At 40.8% G+C, this 23,047-nt stretch overlaps 1 protein-coding gene across 8 annotated transcripts in view; it reads left to right on the forward strand.

Moving 5' to 3' along the window:
- The window catches only part of TAF4B (TATA-box binding protein associated factor 4b), a 113,068-nt gene that overhangs the window by 59,677 nt on the left and 30,344 nt on the right, over positions 1-23,047 (forward strand). For 6 of the 8 annotated variants that reach the window (XM_032123984.1, XM_032123999.1, XM_032123992.1 and 3 more), the window contains 4 exons: positions 1,280-1,410; positions 6,746-6,871; positions 7,796-7,852; positions 20,342-20,461. In XM_032123984.1, the coding sequence (XP_031979875.1) occupies positions 1,280-1,410; positions 6,746-6,871; positions 7,796-7,852; positions 20,342-20,461 (434 nt within the window). Of the gene's footprint in view, positions 1-1,279; positions 1,411-6,745; positions 6,872-7,795; positions 7,853-20,341; positions 20,462-21,383; positions 21,499-23,047 lie in introns of all 8 variants that reach the window. The other 2 variants (XR_004243019.1, XR_004243020.1) reach the window with 2 other exon arrangements.

Genomic DNA, 23,047 nt, shown 5'->3' on the forward strand with positions numbered 1-23,047 from the left:
GGGAGGTCTTGAGGTTTGGAGGGATTTTATCTTTATTTTGTGTTTAAGTTGGTGTTTCAGTAATCTGATAGTCTAGTGAGAAGCTGCTGAGGAAGTATTGAAAGGTGCTTGAGCAAAATGAGCTTTGCACTCAGTTAAGTTACAGGCCAATGCTTACTGATCAAACGGGGGAATGTTTTGATTGTATCTGGGAAAACATTCTAGGTTCTCCCTGTCTTGTGAGATTGTCATTCATTTTCAGTTACTGTAGCGAAGGCAAATGAAATTGGTGATTAGTTTTTTTACAGTGTGCTGTTTATCCATTCTTAACACTTCACTTGGCAGTAAATAGTGAAATGGGTTTTGAAGGCATGCTGTATATTGCATCATAAAGTATTACAGCCGCTGTAAATGCAGCGCAGGGCAAGGAGAAGTGCTTCTGACAGGTACAACGTATGAGGCATGTGGAACTGCTGCCTGCCGTGCCTACCAGGGAAAAGTCGCTGCCGCCCAGGTGTCTGGACGGAGCTGCGTGGAGTGAGCGATGGTGTCAACCACGGGAAGGCTTCTCCGTCAGCAGCCTGCAGCCGTGGGAAGGTTACAGAGGTGGTGCCCAGCTCTGGGTGCAGGGCCAGCACAGCCTCGCCTGGAGCTGTCACCAGCCTCGGTCGCAGCTGCTGAAACGCGGAGAATCAGCAGCAGCCCGAGAGAAAAGGTTGAAGGTGATGGCAGGATGACCCCGGCTGGACTGGAAGCTGCGCTGTCCGCGCGGCTGCCGTGGCTTGGTTGGGTCTGTCTGCCCCGTGTCGGTCAGTCGAGGCAGTTCGGAGGGGCTCGTGTGCCTCGAGTGCGCTGCAAAACCCATTCCTGCTCGTCAAATAAATGTCATGAGTTGTTAACAAGCACGGTGTCAAGCAGGGCAAAATGTAATTCTGTATTTTTTTAATTACTGGAATTAACAGAATATGGCACTAATTTCTACAGCTACCGCTTCTCCCCCTCCCTGAACATGAAGCTTGATTTGTGTTCTTATTAACTTTGTCCTATAAATGACCTTGCAAGGAGAGTGGTTCTGGAGGCTAAGTGAAACAATGTCTATATTTTCTGAAGCTCCAGGCTAAGTTTTATTAATGTAATGTCTAAGATCTTTGAAGTTGTGACTTTACCAGGAAAATCATAATCTCCAAACCTTTATTCATAATGGGTATGACTTCCAGGGGGAACAGAATACCTGCTGTGCTAATTATTTCAATTATCAGCTACTACTAAAACACGTAATGGATTTTCTCTGCTTCCACAGGTAAAAGGCATGACATTATGGAACTTAACTCTGATGTTGTGAACTTGATCTCCCACGCTACACAGGAGAGATTACGAGGGCTCCTAGAAAAACTAACTGTAATTGCTCGGCACAGAGTATCAACCCACAAGGTAAAGGAAATCATTAGCAAGTTTTGCACCAAAGTTTTCCTGCTTTGCAGCCTTGAAGGTAAACCTCTTCCAAGTGTGGGCACATCACAGGCAGCATTGGCGTTCTCACTATCTACCGAAGGCTGGTTTTAGCTGTTTCTAGGCCAGCTAATAACTGTTCCATGTGACTTGTTGCACAGGTGCTCGTAGAGCCCAGCATAAGCCTAAATGCATGTGTTTCTACTCTTCCATAGCAGTGGTGGCTGTTACACAAAGTCTCTTACATGTAAATGTAAAGCTAACTTTGAATGCTTTTGATGGTTGATTTAGGGGCTTGTGTTTTCCTTACGCATTTACCGTTGGTGGAACTGCAGTATTGGCTCAGTAAAAAGCCTTGGGAAACCAAATTGATTATTTTACTTTTAGAAAGTGCTTCTTGTGAAGGCAGAGGCCCTTGTCATCTTAAGATATTTTTTTTGCCCCCATGATACCTCATATTCCCTCTTCTCCATCTTGTATTAGCTTAATTCAATATAAAGTATATTGTGTCCCACTGAGCTATGGGAAGTGATAATTTGCGAGCCAAACCATCTCTTTCTGTTTTTCTTTTGTCATTCCATAACAAGATACTAATCCTTAATTCTTTCATTCTGAAGCTGTTTTAGAAAAAATAAAAGAAGTCAGAGGCAAATGTATTTGTAAACTCTTAGGTTCCTGTTTGTTCAGGTCTGAGTTTTTTTTACAAGAACTTGACACTTAATGAAATTTAACAAGAGCAACCTATGGAATAGGAGTTATTTTTGTACTGAACACTTTTTGTAGGCTTTTCAGTACTGGAGCAGCAACAGTAAAGAGCTATTTGGAAGCTTCTAAGTATTTACAGTGTTGTCTGGAGCAGTTGGAGTATTCTGTTCCTTGCCAGAAGAGGATGTGATAGAAAAGAAAATGAATATAGGAAAAGTACAGTTTTTTATGAAAAGACTTTAGAAAACTGCACATGCTGTATGTTGTTTCTCCAAAGTTGGAGGTACAATTGAGCTTGTGAGCAAAAGTGAAGAGGAAGCTGAAGTCCTGAGTAACCAGTAGGACTTAGTGTCTTGCAGACGTCGAGAACAGAAGGAAATGTTTTTGGGCAGTAGGCTGGATAGGACTGGTTTCTTTCTCATGGAACTAAAGCAATAGAAAAACAGATAGGTTTTTGTCTGATTGAATTGCCGGGAGCAATGATAAGATTATAAGATTGCAATAAGCTGGCTTTCTTTTCCTCTTTTCTCAAAAGCAAAACAAACAAAAAAAAGCAAAAGTAACTGGCACAGTAATCTTAGAGGCACAGATCCCCTCTTTTGTTAGGAAGATGGTATTACGCGGCAGAGGAGTGTCCTACAGGATTACCTTTGTGAGTAATGTTATTGTGAGAGATGCTGACAGGCTTTGAGAAATCTTAAGTTCAAGAAGAGAACACTGCAGGGTGTTGGAGTCCCATTATGTATTAATGTAGGTATTTATACAGCCCTGTATTCCATCTCCCCCAGTGCTTACCTCCTGTTCCCTTTTCTCTCATGGCCAGTGATGGGTACCCTCGCGCCATGTGGGCTGCTTGTATGTCAGATAAATTCCCAGAGCCTTTCCAGGAGGGTGGGGTGGTTGCTCCATAAGACTTTGTATTGACCTATCTTCATTACAAAAAGACAGTAACAGGGATAGGTGTGGTAAAACCAAGGTAGCTCTTGTTAGGGTAGGAGTTGGTGTAGAAAGGCCAGTAATTAATGGGATCATACTCACGAAACTCTTTTTCCCAATTTGCTCAGCTCATGCCTGGAAGCTTTCATCTGACAGACCGCCCTTCAGAGAGAGTGAATTGGCAGGGTAAAAGCTTCATGCCATGCCATCATGTAGGCTTGTCAACTTTCGTACTTTTTTTGCTAAATTTAAGAAAAAACAATATAATTGGAAGTCACTAACTTAATAGGGATAAAACTGTGATGGTGGTCTCTTTATGGGAAGTAGGAATAGCCTTTCAGATGGTTGTGAGCTGCTCTCTGTGATGCAGCTCTTGTTGCAGTGCTTGTATTAGAGCCTTTGTAAGACCGTAAAGGGAAAGGGTTTTTATGTGGGTTCATCCCAGCATGAAACAGCTGCCATGCTCCTGTGGCTGGAGCCCCTGAGCTCATGGCTCCAAGAGGCATGGTATGGTGCTGGGCAAAAACAACAGTCCATGAAAACATTTCCCCCTCATGCAGTAGTACTGAAATGCCACAACACTAAACTGCATTATCTGTAGGGCCATAGGATGTGGGTGATAATGCTTCATCATGGCAGCACCGGCTACGAGTCGTGAGCAGGGGTACAATGTAATGTTTCCTGTCTCAGCAATTCCCTGCTGAATGACCACAGAGAAGTTTATGGAGTAGGACAAAATATAACTGCAGGGGTTCCTCTTTTAAAACTCCTGAAATAAGCTGTCTTAAAACAGGCGATGAGCTGAAATACTGTTATGGATGCACCTATTTCTTGTCCCATATAAGGTCATGGTAGTGCACTGGGGAGCTTCTGGTTGAGAGACTTACATTGCTGGGTGGTATAGAGTCATGGATTTGTCTTAAAATGTGTAAATATCTGGGTATTCCAAAGTGAAACAGTTCTAAACTTTGGAAAAAATAAATCTTCTGGTACTACAGCTTTCTTCTTTGTCCTGTTAAAAGGATTGTGGCATGGTGGTGAATTATTATGAGCTGGTGCTTCAAAACAAGTTTGCGGGAACTCATGCCTTCTGATCAATGAATCAATATGATTACGCAGAAGCATCTTATTGTTTAAAATACACTGCACTCACACATCTCACAACTTTGACATAATACCCTGCTCGTACACTTCGCTTACTTATACATTCTATCTCCTTGTATGTACTTACACAGTTCACTTACTTATACATTTTATAACTTACAACTTCCACATATCACACTACTTACACATCTTACACCTTTTACAACTTCTACATAACACAGTACTTATACATTTCACTTGCTTATCTTATTCTACTTATGCATGTTACTCTACTTGTACATTTTACAACTTATCCATAATACAGTACATATACATTTTCCAACTGCTGCGCATGAGATCTCACATTGCTTGATTGGTTTCTCTCTTCTGTCCATGAGCTCTGCATGCACTTTTCTGATAACATGATCGGTTTTAATCTAGTACAGCACAGTCCTTTTTTATCTATTCCTTGCTGTCTTGGTATTTAGTTTTTTAGCTTCTTTTTTCCCAGTTCAGCACAGTTTACCTTTCAGTCCTTGATGAATTCCTGAGGGCTCTCACAGGTGGGGCTCCTGATCCAGGCAAGCAGCATGGAGATGATGACAGCAACAAAACCCATCCAGTGATCAGCAGCCAAGTTAGTCCAGGAAATCCAAACAACAAGACAGCAAAGGACAAGGAGCTGATATAAATCTGTCCCACCTCTCCCCTCAAGCCTTCAGACTGGAGCTTAAAAACCGTCTTGGGGCTGATGTGCTGCAGCTGAAGGTGGAAAGGCCAGGTGAAGCCAGTGAGGGTAATTCCAGCCTGGTCCCACTCTGAGGGCTCTGGTAAAAACAACTAAAAATGGTTTGGCTGGGGCACACTATCAAGGTTCAAATACTTTACAACACAAGTTGTACTGATGTACTGAGAATGACTCAAGAATAGCATATGCTTTGTGGGGAGCGGTTTAAAAAAGCTTGAGCAGTGATAGAAGAGGGGGGGAAAAGGTTTGTTGGACTTTTTTGCAGAGCCACAGACGCTGCTTGGGAAAATCTCTGGTTGCAGCATATGGTGTGTTTTGGGCCACAGTTGGTAATACATGACGATGAGGTGGCTGATTGAAAAGGACCAAGCATAATACCAGAAAAGAGATTGATTTCATGCTCTGACTCAGTTGTGAAAATTCAGAGACAACAGTGCCCCACAATAAAACTTGTACTTTCCTTCCATCTTTTCATAGTGCACAACTCGGTGTGCGAAGAAGAGTCTGAGTATAGTATCCTTGAAAACTAAGAGTTGAGCAACTGAAGTCACTGATAGTCCATACATTTAACATAGAACCTTGCCTAAAATACAGCTGTAAAATATCCTGTGCTTTCTTCAGAATAGTTGTGTGTCAGAGCTGTTTCATTGCAGTGTGAGATTGGGGTAGGGTAGAACGAAGAGTTGCTGAAAGTACATAGTGTGTTTGGCTGATAAAAGCCCCAGGATAGATTTCTCAGGAAAAAAAAAAGAGTCCACAAAGTAGCAGAGAAAGAAGACAACTGTAGGATGTGCACTAAAATATGGTACAAACAGGTGGCACAGACATGCCCCATCTAGAATGGGCTCCTTGTCTTGTGTTGCCTAAATGCCCTCTGGCCAATACATGGCTCAAGAAGCCTGTCTTTGGAAGAGCAGAGTAGTAAAACCAAGCTTTTCATTGCCAGTTGACCACCTTTTGGATCTTTCCTTTTTCTGCCTTTCTGAGCTAAAGTAAATGTCAACTCAGGCTTTCCAGTGGGGGCAAAAATAGAACGTAAAATAAACTACTGATTGTTGTTCTTTAGACCAAAAGGACCTCAGTCTTGTTTCAATGCCTGTGTGTCCAGAGATTGTTGGAATTGATCATTAGTATTCCCTGGCCCAGCTTTGTACAGGTGGCTGGACCAGTTGACTTCCCCAGGTTACCTTTCAACTTTTCTGTGACTTGAAAGCATTCACTGAGGCAAAGATACGTGTTCTTAAAGCTATAATAAACTGTGTATAATATATTTCACCTTGTTCACCCCTAAGATTCATTATAACTGGTTCTAAACCACGCCTTCAATACATAAAACTTCTTTTTGGAAATACCAGGTGATGCTTGTTTCAACTGATGCATTAAATGGCCTAAACTAGAACACAAAACACTAAAACTTAAAATGTCAAATTCTACTTTTCTTTTTCTCTTCAAAGGAGAAAAGATATTATGCCCTGCTGCTTTACAATTCTTTTTTTTTTTTTTTTTCCCCCACCATGTTTACTGGATATGAGGTTGCTGGTTTAAAACAAAATTTCAGTCTTTAGTCTAAGGTTAGGGAAGACTTCTGTTATTGTAGTCAGTATAGACTGGATGTTGTTAATGTCATTTGTTCAATAACCTCTTACTAGTCACAGACACATGAAAACACGCTTCGGTGGAGAGATGACTAAATGACTACCTACCACCTGAAGTCTTTCTAAAACAGCCTACACTTTTCAGCTTAGAAAAATAGTGTTGTTCTTTTCAGATTGTTCCCATTAGGTTTATTAGCTCTAGTGGTAGATATAAAAGCCTGGTTGTCTGTAACAAACTTTTTTTTCCCAGGGGAGTGATACATACATTGTATGTAGTGACACCAGAGCACAACTGAGATTTCTTGAGAAGCTTGATCACCTAGAAAAGCAGAGAAAAGATGAAGAGGAACGTGAAATGTTTCTTCGAGCAGCCAAGGTAAGACTCTGGCTTTCCAAGGAAGTAGTCATGTCCCCTAGATTGGTGAACATCTTCAGGTTTCTCCTACTTCTGCTTTCAATATAGTAACCATTAACCTTGTCACTGAAAATCTGTAATGTTAAGGACAATTGAGGCTATACAGAAAAGGATTTAACCTATTTACATTTTAAAACAAGTCCACAAGAGTTCTTTGAAATGTGTGGTGGGGTGAACTCCCGAAGTAAAAAGCTACAGATGTCCTTCCTGGATCTCTTTTTGCCTCTGAAACAGAAGCCTGGTGAAATCCACCACCCTTGCAGGTGAATCTGTTTCCTGTAGTCAAGTTCAGAAGGCTAGCCTTGGAGCTGGTACCACAGCATCTATGAACCCCTGATGGAGCTGTTGCTAGTACAGAATAAGTTTCTTCTCTCTTCCCTCACCTCAAGAAGAAGAGAAAAAAATGACAGTAGATGTTGCTTCATCAGCTGAGACTTGACCATCTTCTGTTTATTCTTTTCTTTTGTTTTTGTTTCAAGCCAAATTCTGGAGCCACTTGGGTGGAAGCCTATCCTAGAGTTGAAAGAACTGTGTTGTGCTTGCATGAATACAACTCCCTTTCTTTCCTATACTTCCTGTCCTTTTTAAGTGCCTGCTGCTGACATGAACAACATCATGCCTAGACTGGACCTGACTGACAGTGTTAGCATCATTTTCAGCTTAATCTTGCCTCAGGCTAGAGCAGAGGCAGCCGGCCCAGATGAGGAGGGGTGTGCACGTGTGTGCGTGGAGGGGGATGGAAGCCAGTCTGGATTGAGGCATTCACCCCTGGAGCTAAATCTTTCAATCACCAGAGAAAACTGTCATTTATTAAATATTTAACAGCTAGGATGGTGTTTGGATGCCAGTAATTTCTATTCAATCTTTTTCCTCTTCCTTTGGTAGAGCCGTTTCAATAAAGAAGATCCAGAGCAACTGTGGTTAAAGCAGAAAGCGAAAGAGGTAGGACTTCCCAGTTACCATGCTTGCCTTTGTGTGTTGAGAGAAGGTTGGCAGCCCTGTCCTGGCAATTAGGTCAGGGTTTATTTTGCTGCTGCATACCATTTGCAGAGGCCTTGGGGAAGGACAGGAACTGCCACAGGCAAGGGCAGTGCTTCAAATGAGGTCAATGAATTATGAGCTCTCTTTTTTTAACATTTTATTTTTGCAGTTTCAATCCTGTCTAGAAACAGTCCTTTGTAAACTGCAGCAGTACACTTGGTAGGAATATAATGTGGGATTAGAAAAAAAAAAAAAAAAGAAACTTTGAGATTTAGCATCTGGGACTGTACAATAGGCTACATTTTTCCAGGGTAATTGTTCGTTTTGTAAATCTGATACTGCTTATAATTCTTTGGCTGGGAGGCGGTACTGGGATTTAGTTTTAAATGGAAAATGCCTCTGGCTTTTAATTTTCTGGGCCCAGCAGTTTTCTGTTCTGGAATGGAGCCCTTGTTTCACACAGTTCATGTTTAGCTGCAGGGGTTTTAGTTTATAGCTTAGACTGGTTAAGCTTTTACTCCCAGAGGCCTCTGCATAGCAACTGTAGAAATCAACAAATAAGTTCATTTATGTCTGCAGCCTCCTCTCAGTAGCTGACTTTTTACATTTCCCAATATCCATTTCCTGACTTTTCTAGCCTGAGAGAAAAAAGCTCCACTAATTGGAGCTTATTTTAATTGAGCCTTAATATTGGATCTCACTGGAGTTGCCCCCAGAGCTACTGGGAACAGAATGAAATGAAAGTACCTAAGGTTGAAGATGTGTGTGCGTGTGTATGTGTGTGTGAAATTTTTCACTTGACCTACAGATTCTTTTCCCTGCTGAATAAATCATCAAGCCTGTTCACATTTCTGATTAAGGATCTGACAGCAGACGATAATAAAGACAATTGAGGTGTGAGACGTGTGATACAGAGCTGAAGAAATTGGTTTCTATAGTTACTTGACTGATTTCATGCAATTTTTAAGGATCTTTGTGCTAAATGAGAGTGATTTTCTGAGCAACCTTTTTCCTTAACTGTGCCTCTTGAACTATGAAATTTGTTGTTGCTTAACATTGCTGCACTTGGCTCCTAGGTGCCAGCAGCAGCAGCAGCAGGTTATTTATGAATGCTTTAAAGGCCCTTTTTGTTTGGATTAATGTAGAGGCCCAGGCAAAACAAATGGAAATCCAGTAAAATAGCATTCGAATCAATGCTCTGGATCTGTACCATAGTAGAGGAAATTTGTAAAATGAGAGAGAAGAAACTTGCTTTACTATCTATCTTTTAATTCTTTGTTTCTGCTTACAACTCTTCATTCCTACAATCTGTGAGTACAAAGTTGCCCTAAAGCCCTTCCCAGTTTGCCTGTAGTGCCACCAGGATCAACAATCAGTGGGTGATGCTAATCTGTCTTGTTTTGTAGGTGACTTTACCTCTGCATCATCTGATTGTTTCTAAATGTACTTTCTTTTAATAAAGACTGCAGAGTAATTCATTTATGCAGCTTCTTTTCTCTTGTTTTCTGAACAATAATGGTAAGATCATGAAAAATATTCTGTGGTTTGCGTATTTAGAACACAAAGATGGTTGGGTTAGATTCACTGATATTGTTCATGAGATGTCTTATAAAAACTGGCATAGTGGTGTACAAAAAAAGGAGCCAACAGAGCAGAGAAGGCATCTTAAGTGTAGTGCTTGGTGTTCTGATATGTCTTGAGTTCCCCTCCTTCAGTGCATCTCACCTTGTGCCACACTAACACAACCTGCATCACTCTTTGTCCTGCACGTTTCTCCATGCTGTGCTGCTCCCAGAGGGACAGTCTCCAACTGCTCCACCAAAAGAAGAGGAGGCAGATGTGCCTCTTGGGGCAACACAGATATTTGTGTTGGTATTCACTTGCCCTCTGTCCTGCTGCTTTGTTCGCTAGAGAATAAGGCAGCCAGAAGCTTCTCCAAGCTTCTCATGGAGAGTGAGGACACCCACCTTCTGTGCCAGTGGTGCTTTTTCATCTGAGACCATCTCAAGATTCAGTGGAAATGAGAGCAAGTGCAGCTGGAAAAATGTAGCGCTTTATTGACAGTTTGGAGAAGAAATGGTCTGCACTCATTTGCACTGAAAAAATGCAAGCATGAATAGGACTGGAATAAGAGCAAAATAAAAATCAACAAATATCCCAAGACTAGAACTGGTAACCCAGAAGCATGGTGTACACTGGGATGAAGGCTTGAAATGGCTTGTTTATCTGTCTTATCATGTTGTGGTTCTAGTCTGCTCCTAAGGAACCAAACTTGGAAACTTTGATACCTCTGTCAGCTGGAATCAGATCCTTTCCAGGTCACTCCAGTCGAGTATCTGCCAGAAATCGTGGTCTGATTGTCTGCTTATAGTTCTTTAAGAATGAATATGGACCTGCCTTCCTCAAAGCTGTCTTTTCTATGTTGATGGTGATGCCCTGGGAGAAGGGAGAGGGTGTGGGGTAATGGCACTGTAGCATGTTCTAAAGCAAAGTTTCCTAAAACGCAGGGTGTACATCCTGATAATGAATACTTATAAATCCAGGATGTGCTGTCATCCAGTAGCTGGAAGCAACATTTTAACATTGCTGGAAGTACATCCAGAGACTCTGCAGTGGATTCTTTCATCCAAAAGGCTGTACATAATTGCTGTGACCTTTTCATCCCTTTTTGCATGACCTATTGCCTCAAACTTCCCCTATGCTAAGTCGTTTACTTTCCTATATTCTTAGCCTATGTAGCTTGCCATGAATTAAGTCTGTATTTACTTCCCTCCTTCACCTGTTTCAGCAGATTTTAATGCCCATGGAAAGTGCACATTCCTTCTGAGACAGCTGCAAGGCTTGCCCCAAGCTGCTGCTTTGTGCACTCAAGAATTTTGTCCTTGCTCTCCTCATGGACCAGCTCTTTGTGCAGTGGTGTTCCTGCAGTCTGGGCAAATTACCCCTGTTTTTCATTCTGCCTTATCTGCCTCTTCAAACTGAGAGGATAGAGTCCTCTCATTGTCCCTGATGTTTGCGCTATTAAACCATACCTCTTTTTAGGTGGTTTCTGCTATTTCCTGTTCTACTTGCTACAGTGCTTCCAGTTACAAAGCAAACGTCCAGTCAGTGTGATTCTTGTTGCTGTATCTGTGCCTTCATCCCCTTTTCTGAAATGAGCTTTCCTAAACTGAGTAGGTGTAGGATACTGTCAAATGTGCAAGCCAGCCATATGAACAGTGCATCCCAGAAGACCTGTAAAAGTGTCAGTATTAAGCAGTGTGTACTATAATTCTAAATATAGGCTCTGATCCTTAGAATCATTTAGGTTGGAAAAGACCTCTAAGATCATCGAGTCCAGCTGTTAACCCAGCACTGCCAAGTCTTGGACCATCTCTAAACCTTGTCCCTAAGTGCCACATCTAAACGTTTTTTAAATATCACCAAGGATGGTGACTCAGCTACTTCCTAGGGCAGCCTGTTTAAATCCTTGACAACCCTTTTGGTGAAGGAATTTTTCCTAATTTCTTTGTACTTCTGTCCATCCTCTTCAAAAGTGAGTGTGCTTTTGTAGTATGGCTTCAGGAAGCTTAAGGCTGAGCCTGGGCAAACCTTTCAGAATGTATCTGGGCAGGATTGCTGCTTGGGGTTGAGCAGGTGAGCAGGTATTTTACGGAGAGCATCTTTGCTTATTTCCATAGTAGCCACCTTTATCCCTGCTCTTACCTTGTGTCACTTGTGAGTGGATAAAGGGGAGCAGCTGCATCTTGAGTTAGGAGAAGGAGTGTGTGGCACAAGCACCTGATGGACAGCAGATCTGCCTGCCCCATTCCTTGCTTTCAGCAGCTCTGTTCACTTGTGACTGCACACATCTTCCCACTCCCTTGTTCCAGCCTGCTTGACGCACTCGTGCATTTTTTTGACACAGATGCAAGACGGCGGTAGATGAGATGCTGAGAAAATTCAATACCTTTAGTATCAACTGACTGTGAGGAAAATAGCAAACCCTATGGTTTTTGTAGAGATAAAACAACCCTATTGAAAAGATCAAACAAAGAGCCAGCACGATTCCAGTGCGTTCTGGTTTTTACATAGTAATGACTGAAATTTTAGTTGTTCTGTAGTATCTTTTCAACAGTTACCATCTTTCCCTGTTTCATATAACCTCCTAACTCCCGTATTTCCTGTCATATCTCAGGTAACAAGTCACTGTAACCTGATTCTTCACTGCTTGCCCTACCGCCTCCAACTCACATTTTCAAGCTATTTGTTTTCTTGTTCCTCTTAATGCTGCTTCTCTATGTAGTCTTCTGGACCCAGTAGCTCAAATTATTTAAGACCACTCTTGTGGCAGGGCAGAAGTTAATCAGAATCTCTCAAAAAAGCAAGCACAGGATGCTGCAATCAAAACAAGACCTCATTGTGATCAGTTGCCTTTTTTTATGAGTCTTCAGTGACATCCTAAGAGCTTCTGCTTAATTGCCTGATTTATATTATCTTTATTGTTCTGTAGTGTTTCTTACCTGCTTCTGCATGTTTTGAGAAACAAAAAAACCCCCCATGATTATCAAAGAGACATAAATTTTGTTAGCTGCAATGTAGCCTTGCAGATTAATCAGAGATTTGGTGTGTTACAAATCTTGAAGAAAGTCAGGAATGGAAATTCCACAAAGTGTTATATTATTGGGTGAGCTAAAAAGCGAAGCAAATGCCTCTTTGTGATACTCATGTTGGTGTTCTGAAGGAACGTAAGAAAAGAGCAGCCGAGACACTGCATTGAATATCCTAAAACCATCTGGCTGAAAGATGATAACAACTACCTTTAGTGAAAAACATCCCCCCCCACAAAACTCCATTAACTCTGTTCCTGCATTTACAAATAGCCTTTTCTCAGTTTGTCTGAGAGACAGAGAATGGACATAGAACCAGTTGTAAGTACAGCCCTAGATTAGAAACTTGCTAACGGAGGAAATTTTAGGGCTGAAAGTACAAAAAGAAAATGATAGTGAAGATCTGGAGAGTTCTCTGCCAAGAAGTGTTGGGTGGACTGCATGATGAGATAGAGAAACCTGCCTGCTGATGGTCATTGAACAGTCTTCTCCCAAGTGATAGCATCCGAAACAAAACCTTATTGTGGATAAGGATAACAAAATTATTAAGGTTATTGTGGATAACAAAATATTATTGTGGAATAGGTTGCCTTGGAGTGTGGTGCTGTAGTCTGTTTCTTGTCCTTGCAGCAAAATTAGCCTAGGCAGTGTCTGAAAGCACATGGAGAGCTTGATGCCAGACACCCAAGAACTGCCCTGGGCCTCCAAGTAAGGCAAGATGATGGGACTGCACAGGGGAATGCATGCTCCAAGTGTCCTAGAAAACACAGAAATGTATCAATAATGTTAAACAAAAAAGAAAAATGGTAAAAGGCAATACACACTCCAACACATAGGAAATGCTTAGCAAGAGTGGGCAAAATAAGGAGTCAGGAAGTCACGGTGCCCTGGATTTTTTCCTTGTGTGGAGTTAATTATACATTAGGAAATGTCAAGTATCAACTGAAGGATTTTTTTCCCCTCTTCCTATGGGTAGATTACTTTGTGGCTATCCTGGAAAAATGTTCTGTTGTTCTCCAAAGCATTTTATTGCACCCTTTTGGACAGACAAAGCACCTGGTCTTGGGGGACACAGCCCCTGTAGGGCCTGTTCTGCCACTGAAGCAGGTCTGGTGAATATTAACCTGAAAGAAATCTACAGTATTACACACAGCTCCATTATAAGTCAGGACTGCCTTTCCAACCAGTGCATGCTATTCTGCCTTTCTGCTGTTAAATCTAAATTACAACAGAGGGAAAAGTCAGTGGAAACTAATTGTATGGCTAATTAAAACAGTTTGAAAGGAAGCAATTGCAAGAAGAGAAATTGCATTATAGGCAAGAGGAGACTATGGTAAATGTTTAAATATGCAGCCTCCAAGTGTCAGTTTTCCTCAGAGAATGTCCCCCATATGAGAAGTCTGCTATTCAGCTGCATTCAACCTGTAGGGCAGAAAATTTTGTATAGGAAAGGTAAAGGCTGGAGGCAGTAATGCTCATTGAGCTTTATGACAACCAGTGTGAGAGGCTTGGGATTGAAAGCAGATTTTTAAGGTTTAATTTTCATTTTCTTCTCAAGTTCCTTAAAATGCTTAAAGAGAGTGTGAAAAAAATTGCAGTTCTTTCTTCCAAAGACAATGAAGAGAGAAGTGACTGAGAGCAGTAGACAACTTTCAAAGTACTAAACAGAGGACACAATGAAACCCAGTGAAACCTCGCTTGAAAAAGCTGGTCAGAAAACAAGAATGGAAAGAAAAAAGAGAAAAGTCATTTCAGTGGGATAAGTGGCCCCACTAAAAAGGTACCTCAGTACTTAGTTCTTTAAAAATACACAGTAAAGGGAAATAAAAGCCTCAGATAGGTTTTGAGGTTTTTTTTTTTTTCACAGATGCGAGCTAGAAAAAGGTAGACATTGAAATTTGGTCACAGTTTCTTTGACTTACTTTGAATTTTACTATTTGTTAATTTATTGTTTAGTTTCTTTATTGTGGAAACTGATAGAATTGGGAGCTTCTGCCTCTTTTGTATGCCTATATTCCTTTCTTTTTTTTTTCCCCCGCAAGTCTTATACAAATTCTTGTTCATCTACTTTAGTGCTTTTATTACTCCTGATGTACTTATTGCTGGATAGCACACATAACCCTTAGGCATACATTAAGTTGTCTTCAGCCTTCCCTGGTTTCCTTTCCTGCCAGTTCTTCTGTTAGTTTAAATATTTATTTAATCTGTCCTATACTCTATCTGCCTGTAATGTCATATGTGGAGACATCCTCACTTCTTACATAATATTGAACTCAGTATATATATAGAGTACATATACTTTTAAGTCTTTCCCTTGTATTAATTATAACCAAGTCCAGGATTGTGGTGTTTAGCCACATCTGTCTTGCCAGCATTTCTTCTGAGCTCATTTACATCCATGGGGCTGTATTTATTTGTTATTGCATTGCCAAGACAATTTCTTGGCTTTTTTTTTCCCTAAGCATAAGTTCTTAGCATTCAAATGAAGAGAGATTTCTTTTCCCTACTCCTCAGATTTGTTTCATAGTACTTTAGTATATTGAAGTATATTTTATATTTAGTATATTGAAGTATACTTTAGTATATTGAAGTGCCTGCAGAACAGACAGTGGTAAGAATTTCTCGTGCCAGCACGATGCTGGCATGTCATCTGTTGGACAAGGGCCACCTCTCCGGCTTTGCTTTAACCTCAGTCCCATTACTGCTCTGTGAGCCCTGGCTAAGGCAGGTGATCTCATCTCTACCTGTAGAAAAACCTTCCCTGGTAAAACATTTTTTTGAGGAGTAAATGTCTTTAAGTAAATGTTGCATGTACTTTGTCTTCTATGAAAGTTTATACCAAATACCTGAATCCTGTGCTGGGTACTTTGTGACCAGACACAAAGGCTTTCATTTACAGCTTTTCCAAAGTGAACTGGTATTCAACTGGGTAACACTCTTTTTCCCTCAGCTTTGATAATACAGCCACCCTTTGCTGTACACATCATGGATTAGCTGCTGTGAATTAGTTGACTTTATTTATAGCAGTGTATATTTGTCATCAGTTGTGTTTAAGGGACTCTTCTTCCTTAGGGAAAACCTCGAGATTTGCATAACTTGCATTATTGAGGCTCTGATAAGGCAGGCAACCACATTATCATGTACTGTGTAACCAAAAGAGTTTAAAACCAATCTGCAGTATTGCTTTAAGTAAAAGTTTCAGCATCTCATAGCTGAAGCATTTCTTGTCTTCTTATACAACTTGAAATTTATTTTTTAATATTAAAGTGCCTCAAAAATGTCGTTGGTGTAACAGTAAAAATAGATTTTGCGTATTTTCTGAAATGTGGGGTATGAGACGTGAGAGAATTTCTGTGAGCAGGAAAAGAAATATTTTTCTCAGAGGATTGAGTGAAGAACAGAGAGGTCAATTTTGAAACCTTTCATTTTGTGTGATTACAGCCATGCTGCAAATGCCATTTCACTATAAGGAAGGACTTTAAAACATACCCTATTTCCTGATTTCTGCTGCAGGTCAGATTAACTAAAATGGTTATTGTGTCACCCTAGAGATTCTTGCTTGCTGCAAGACCAGACTTTAAACCCTATTTTTATTATTAAAAAGGCCAGCAGCAACAAAGACTATTTTACAAGTTCTGAGACGTTTTCGTAGCAATTTGATCTTTATACACAGGATTTTAGAACTCCTTGTACTGCAATTCTTAGCATATGTGAAAATTGGATGGGGGGCGAAAGAAGCATGAACATTCATTTGCCACTTGCCTGGAAGCCATCCCCTCTTAATGCCCTTCTTGGGGAACAAATTTTGAATGGAGCATGTGTTGGGTTCTTGTGTTGTGATGGAACAGCAGCATCTTTCAGCAGATGAAGTAAGTCAGGTTGAGGGGCAGCCTGCTAGTTTGGGGGTCTGATGTATGGTGCAGCTTCCCCCTGCTCCTCTGGAATTGCCATCACACACTTCTGTCTTCAAGGGAAAAGATTCATCTGTTGTCAAGATAAGTTTGATGGTATGATTTCACCTGGGTGGGACAGTTTCTCTTTGTATCCTATTGTACTCAGACATCCATGTTAATAAAACTGACCTGTGGAAGGGAAACTATGCAGCTTCTCTGTGTTATATTTTAATAAAGTGTATATACTACTTTTACTGTCCCTTGCTGCAGTGATCTTTCTTCCCTAACTTACATGCTACAAAACTAACTGTTAAAGAAAGATTTGACTGCACATAGTCACCTCTTGCTCTGCCCTAATCTCGTTTAGGAAAATCTGGCAGTAGTTAGCTAGCCAGTATCCTCGGGTATCCCTTGACATTATCTGCCTGTCTTCTCTTTATCCTGTGCTTTTAACTGCTCACACAATGTTTAGACATTTAATCTGCAATTTTTAATGGAACAAAACTTGATGAAAAGATGATTTTGCTGGCTTCAGCAGGGTAATTTGGATCCCTGCCCATATCGCTTAATGGGGATCTGTTGAGTCCATTACAGAAATTGAATGTTTAAATTCATTTGTCTTAATTATGTTCTCAGAAAAATCCCCGAGATGTGTAGAATGCAACAAGACTATGATTTTTTTTTCTTTTGCTCTAAACCCCTGGTGAGATTCTGAATGATTTGAAAAATCCTTTGACTAGCTAGGAGGTGGAAAATGTATTGGAGAGAGCAGATGTTGGTAATGACGTGTGATTCCGGCATTGTCTTGGGAACTGCTTGGTCAAAGATGCATCAATTCTGCTTCTGGAAAGCACATCTTTTTCATACAGTGCCCCAAGAGTCATCCTCTCCTTTGTTATTGGTAGGCTCTCTGCCAGCACTGCCCTCCAGCAGCAGTGCTCCCTCCTGCAGGGTGTCTGTGCCAGCAGCACGCTTGGTCCGCTTGAATTCCTTGGGGTAAATGGTGATGGTGCCAAGGCACTGCCCAGTCCTCAACCAGAGCAGCACCCTGGTGCTCCACCAGGAGAGCCTCAACCCGCCCAGTCCCCTCCAGCCCATGCTGATGCCAACCCCAAGCCCTCTTGGTGTGTAATTCATAGCTGTGCCTCTTGTCCTCCCACTTGACCATGGCTGCCCATCAACAGCAGCTGTAAAAAGGAGAGAGGGGCTTATTTCAGTGCTGCTTCAAGCCAGAGGTGTTCAGCAGCCACATCTTTTTGGCAAGTCTTAACTGCAGTGAAGCTGGTTGCTGTGTGTTTTGTAGGGCGTTATTTTTGAGAGAGGAGGGGGATGTGTTTCTAGTGATTCCCAGGGATGGAAGCACAAGGCTAGACTAATAAAGGCTTCTGTTTTGTTTTGCTTTGTCTTAAGTTTAATAGTTTTAAAAGTCCTTTTACTTTAAGTGTAATGGTTCTGAAATTAAAGAAAATCATCTTTCCCCTTCTGGTTTTCTTTTTCACTGGAGCCTTTAGGAATTTAATCTTTCCCCAGAGCAGTGCTGTGTGCATGGCACGTTGCAATGCCCCTTCTCATGGCAGGAAGACTCTGGTGTACATGTGACCATCGTGATGGCTGAGCTACACTGCTGGCAGGAAGGAGTACTTCACTTCTGCAGGGATGCTCCATGGCTGCCTGTAGGGAGGGGTGGCTCCAGGTGTTGGAGGCCTGGGCAGCTGAGGCTGGAAGTCAGCACCTGCCTCTGCCAAAAAATCTCAGCATTTTATTGCTGAGATTTAATGCTTATTCTGAGCATTTTATTGCTCCCGCTTAAGTAGTTTCTAAGCCTCAATCTTTCATAGTTTGTGAAGTTTCAAGTTATTTTTTTGATTAAGTTTCACTCTCCCTCGTCTCTGACTGGCTGCAGTGTGTTCCTGAATATAAAGATAAATTTTCAAGACTGAGATTAGAGGAAAGTGTATCTTGAACATTTTATGCAAGTAGGCTGGCTGGAGTTAACCTCAGACAATTGCAAAATACTAATAGTTTGAAAGTTTATAGTCTGTAAAGTATTCTTGAAAGCAATACTGTACACTTGGAAAAAACCAAGCTGAGTGAATTGAGTGAATTTTGATAAATAAGGTTTTAAGTGTTTACACTGCACACAAAAGCAAGCACAGTGTGTGTGGTAAGTGAATGATGGTATCTGGCATCGAAGAAGTACTACTGTGTTTCTACAACAAAAGCCTACATAGGGTGATCAAAGCTGACTTGCAAATAGTATTGTTTTTCAAACTGAAACATTTGTCTCAGCCTTAAAAAAAAAAGAAAAACAAAACCCAACAATCCCCCCCAAAAGCTCTGTTCTCCACATATTTGTTAAAATCTTGCTTTCCCTGAATTCTGCTGAAAAACCTTAAGCATGTGAATAGTTTGAGTCTTCCAGGGAACATTGTCCTTTTAGGAATCTTGCCCTGAAATGCTGTTTTTTTAAATAGCCTAGTCGCTGCAGTACTTGATGTGAAGCTGCCACCATCACTAAAGTCTATCTATATAAAGTAAAATAAGGCTTGTAGCAACACCCACCCAGAAACCACCCAGCCAAAAGCTCTCTTCCCCAAAACACTCCCGCTGAACCCCAAAGTATTTCTTTGTTGTGGATTCATCTTTATGTAAGTGGTAGCAAGTGGGGGACTTACACCATGTGGGTGCTGCAAGCTCAGTTGTTATCGGCTGCTCTTCTCCTCTCCAAGTGGGATCTCTGAGAGCTGAAAAGCAAGCAAAATCATGGAGTGTTGCAAGCTTGGTAAGCAAGATATCTGTATTACTGGGTAAGGAAGTCCAAGTAATTCATTGGGTTCATGATGGGGGAGGGGAGGAGATTTGGATGCTTTCCTACCCATGGTATGGTTGTACTTTAATTTTTTTAAGACATGCACACACATCATGCAGAGAATCCCCATCTGAACAATCTTCTAGGTCCTGGGAATAGGGAAAGCATATTATATGGTATATATAATACATGTATATATATGTAGTGTATATATAGTATAGCTAAGGAGCTATACTAGTTGCAGGTCAAATCGTCCAAGGGTGGACATCAAACCAGAGGTTTATGTTTGGAAAACCTTCCTTCTCCACCCATGCTCCAAGTTGGACAGCTGGTGGATCTGGAAGCAGTGTGGTTGTATTAGCGAAGTGGCTGATCCAAGATAGTGAGTCTGTCAGCAGGTGTGACTGGGTTGAGCTCCAGAGCAGCTGGCATCTATAATCACTGAATAGAATGTATCTCAAAATACAGGAATAAAACAAATTCATTTTATTTTATTTTATTTTATTTTTACCTCTTTACTGTGGGTTTCTATCCCATCCCAAGTTTACCTAACCCAGGTGAAGGTTGTTTCTAATGATTTCTTAGTGTTCAGCAGTTTTAGAGGTGTGTGAAAATAAACATGCAGTGTATCTCTACCTTGCTGCAGATGTTTCCTGAACATCCAAATATGTACTGGGAAAAGAAGGACTAGCAGTCAACTGGGAGCATCCTGTTAAGTTGGGTAGTACAATATTTCACAATGGCAATATTGAGTGCTGGGTTCAGGTGAAACAGTACGAGGAAATTTGGTATCTTGTGCGGTAAGGAATTGAGAATTTGAATTAAGAACATGCCCAGGTCACAGAACCTGGTAACTTCAATTTTTGATACTAATCCAGCTTCGTAAATCAGATCAAGATTTTCTGTTAATCAGAAACAACAAAGCTTATGAAGTAAGGAACCAGCTGGTCTCTATAAAAGATGTTACTTACACAGAGCTGTCCACAGGGCTCCAAGCATGACCGAGTACTGGAATTTGTGAAAGTGTCTAGAAGACAGGGAAAGATGCTGTGAAATGCATTGTTTCAGTAGGAACTACAGAGCTGTCTGCTATAAAGAGAACAAGTCGTTTAGGATAATATATATCATAATTAATGTTGGTGTTTTCTTTTTAAACTAGAGGCAACAGTTGGAATTAGCACAGATGCAACAAAGAGAAGCCAACCTCACAGCTTTGGCAGCCATTGGACCAAGGAAGAAAAGACCATTGGATTCATCAAACGTTGGATCTGGGCTCGAGGTACAGCTGTGGCTTGTAGTGACTTGGATGGTGTTAATGTCTTCATACTGAATTACATTTACCTCTTCTTGTAGGAAGAAGTGAGAATTCTCTCACACAAAATGGTTTGTTGCATTCTGTAAGAAGCCTGGTTTGTGTGTTAGGTGCTCTAGAGGATTGTTTCTGGTAAATTTGATGTGTGTAATTGTGTGTTAAAGGAAAGACTGTGCCTAAAGGGAATGAAAGGATGACTTGGAGAAATTCCCATCTGCAGTGGAAGGTAACCAAGCTGTGGTGGCCTTCCACAGAGCGTAGTTGTCATGGCCCCTCAGCTGAACTCAAAGTGGGTGGTTTGGATGGCTTTTGAAATGGACCTTGATTTGACATTTGACTATGGACATTTATCCATGCACAATGCATAGGGACTCTTCTCAAATATCTGAGTTCACCTTGGCTAGGTTCTCCCAAAAAGCAGTAAATAAATCAGTAAAGCTAGACCATTCACTTCCTGCAGTGAGCCAGATCGTCATCTCTGGCTCATGTTGAATATTGAAAGTGCTTTTAACAAATCTTTTGTGAGCAGATCTCTTCACGTGCTGGAGAGTAGCTGCTTCTGGTATCTGGGAAGCTTTTGTGGCTGCAGAAATCCATTCTGAGGAAACAGCCTACTTCTGTTAGAGGTCATCATCTTTGCTGGAGATGGGAGAAATTAGTGTTGCTGCCGGTTTGGCCCCTCTTTGTCATGAAGCCTGGATATTGCTCAAGTGAAAGGCCAGTTGGCCTGATATAATCACAGTGAGCAGGAGCCTGCAAAGTAACTCCTGTGTAGAGGCAGTGGTGGTAAAGTTGTCCTTTCTCATGAACCTTAAGTGTTTTTCATTCTTGTTGTCTGGGAAGCTTAAATAGATGGTAGGATTGAAAATACTCTGTCATTTTTGCACAGCAGAGTCTGGGAGGACCTTGTCCTCAGTTATTTGCAGTGTAACTGAGACAGCGGTGGCATCTGTCCTGTAGTTATTTTCTTCATCCGGACTGTGACAAGAGGCCTCGCTGAGCAGGTGAGATAGACTTGTTTCAGTGAATCTTTAATTTATTTTTTCCCTGACATGTATACAGAATTAGGTCTTTGAATACTCCCTGTTAACCACAAGTGAAGGGAAGTAATCTGTCTCTATAAACAAGCTGCAGAAAGCAGTGTTCACAGCTTTTGAGCAGCTTTTCTTCTCTTCTTTGAAGTTTTCTAATACACTTTCACATGAAGCTAAATGTATGGTTATTTTTTTTTTTATAATACCACTGGAAGAACTTGAAAAAATCAGTCTAGCACAAGAACAGTTTTCCCCATCCTCTTCTCATCTTCCCCCAAGCTTCTATCGAGTAACTATTCCTGTTCTTCGTAGTGGTTTTCTGTAATTATTGCCAGATTTGTTTCTGAATATTTACAAGTCTGCCTGTTCAGTACTTTGCTGTTATTTCTCATCATCTGTGGTATGTCTGCTTTATTAAAAGCTTCATGAGATTATGCCAAATCGAGATAGATAACAGTGTTGCTGTTGAAAGCTGGTGATCCGTTATTTAGATTGCTACTTTAAAAGAACGTGGACACGACACTCCTAAAACTGGCCATAAACCTTGATAGCATTTCATTGTCACAAATTTCCCTGCTGTATTTTAAGCGTAGGTTGCCATGTTAGACTGAATTGTAGGGGCAGTAGGTGAAACTGATTCTGACAGTGAAACGATTTTTGTTTCTTGCATGCAAGCTCGCATTCCAGTGCCTAGTACTTAGGCTTCATGCTACCAGAAAGCATTTCTCTGCAGACCTTTTTTTTCTATTTTGTGAAATTATGCAGGATAGCAATCCTTGAGAATGATGTTTAGATTTAAATGTTTTAAGTGTCCCAATATATCCGAGCAGGATTTATAAAAGACTTAAGACTTCTCATGTAGAATAAAGAATGGTTTCGACAAACACTCTCTAGTTCAAGAAGCAGAGCATTTGTAATACATTCATGATAACATGGCAAAACATCCTGAGCAGTAAACAACATTCCATTCTTCAGAGATGAAAGGAGGTCTTTGAAACTGAAAGCAAGTACAATATGGCCTTAGGCTGATACACATTTGGGCATCTTTAAAATCATCTTTTTGGGCAACCTGTCTGAGAATAATTTAAACAGGCAGGATGTGCTTTCTCATTTCAAGTTGCAAATACAGACAAAATACAGACAGCTTTACTCTCAAATAATCTTAAATGTCAGAACTTCTAGACTGTGCAGCGGCAAGGATTAAATCTGTGCATAATACTCCGGTGACCTTTTATTATTATTATTATTATTATTATTATTATTATTATTATTATTTTTAAAGCCTAATAACTTGGTAGACAGGTATGATGGAAGAAGTTATTCCTGAATATGAATGATATTTAACATTATTGTGTGAAATCACTAATGCTAACTGGATTAAGATTTTTAACTAAGACTTCAACTTTCTTTGGATAATGTTCTTTGTACAATGTTTGTGTCTCTTAAGGCCATGTAAGCTCTGTACAGTTTCTTTTTATGGTTGCCTCCCGCAATAATTAAAGGAAGGAATTGTTTCAAG

The sequence above is a fragment of the Corvus moneduloides genome, chromosome 1, assembly GCF_009650955.1.
Source record: "Corvus moneduloides isolate bCorMon1 chromosome 1, bCorMon1.pri, whole genome shotgun sequence".
NCBI lineage: Eukaryota > Metazoa > Chordata > Aves > Passeriformes > Corvidae > Corvus > Corvus moneduloides.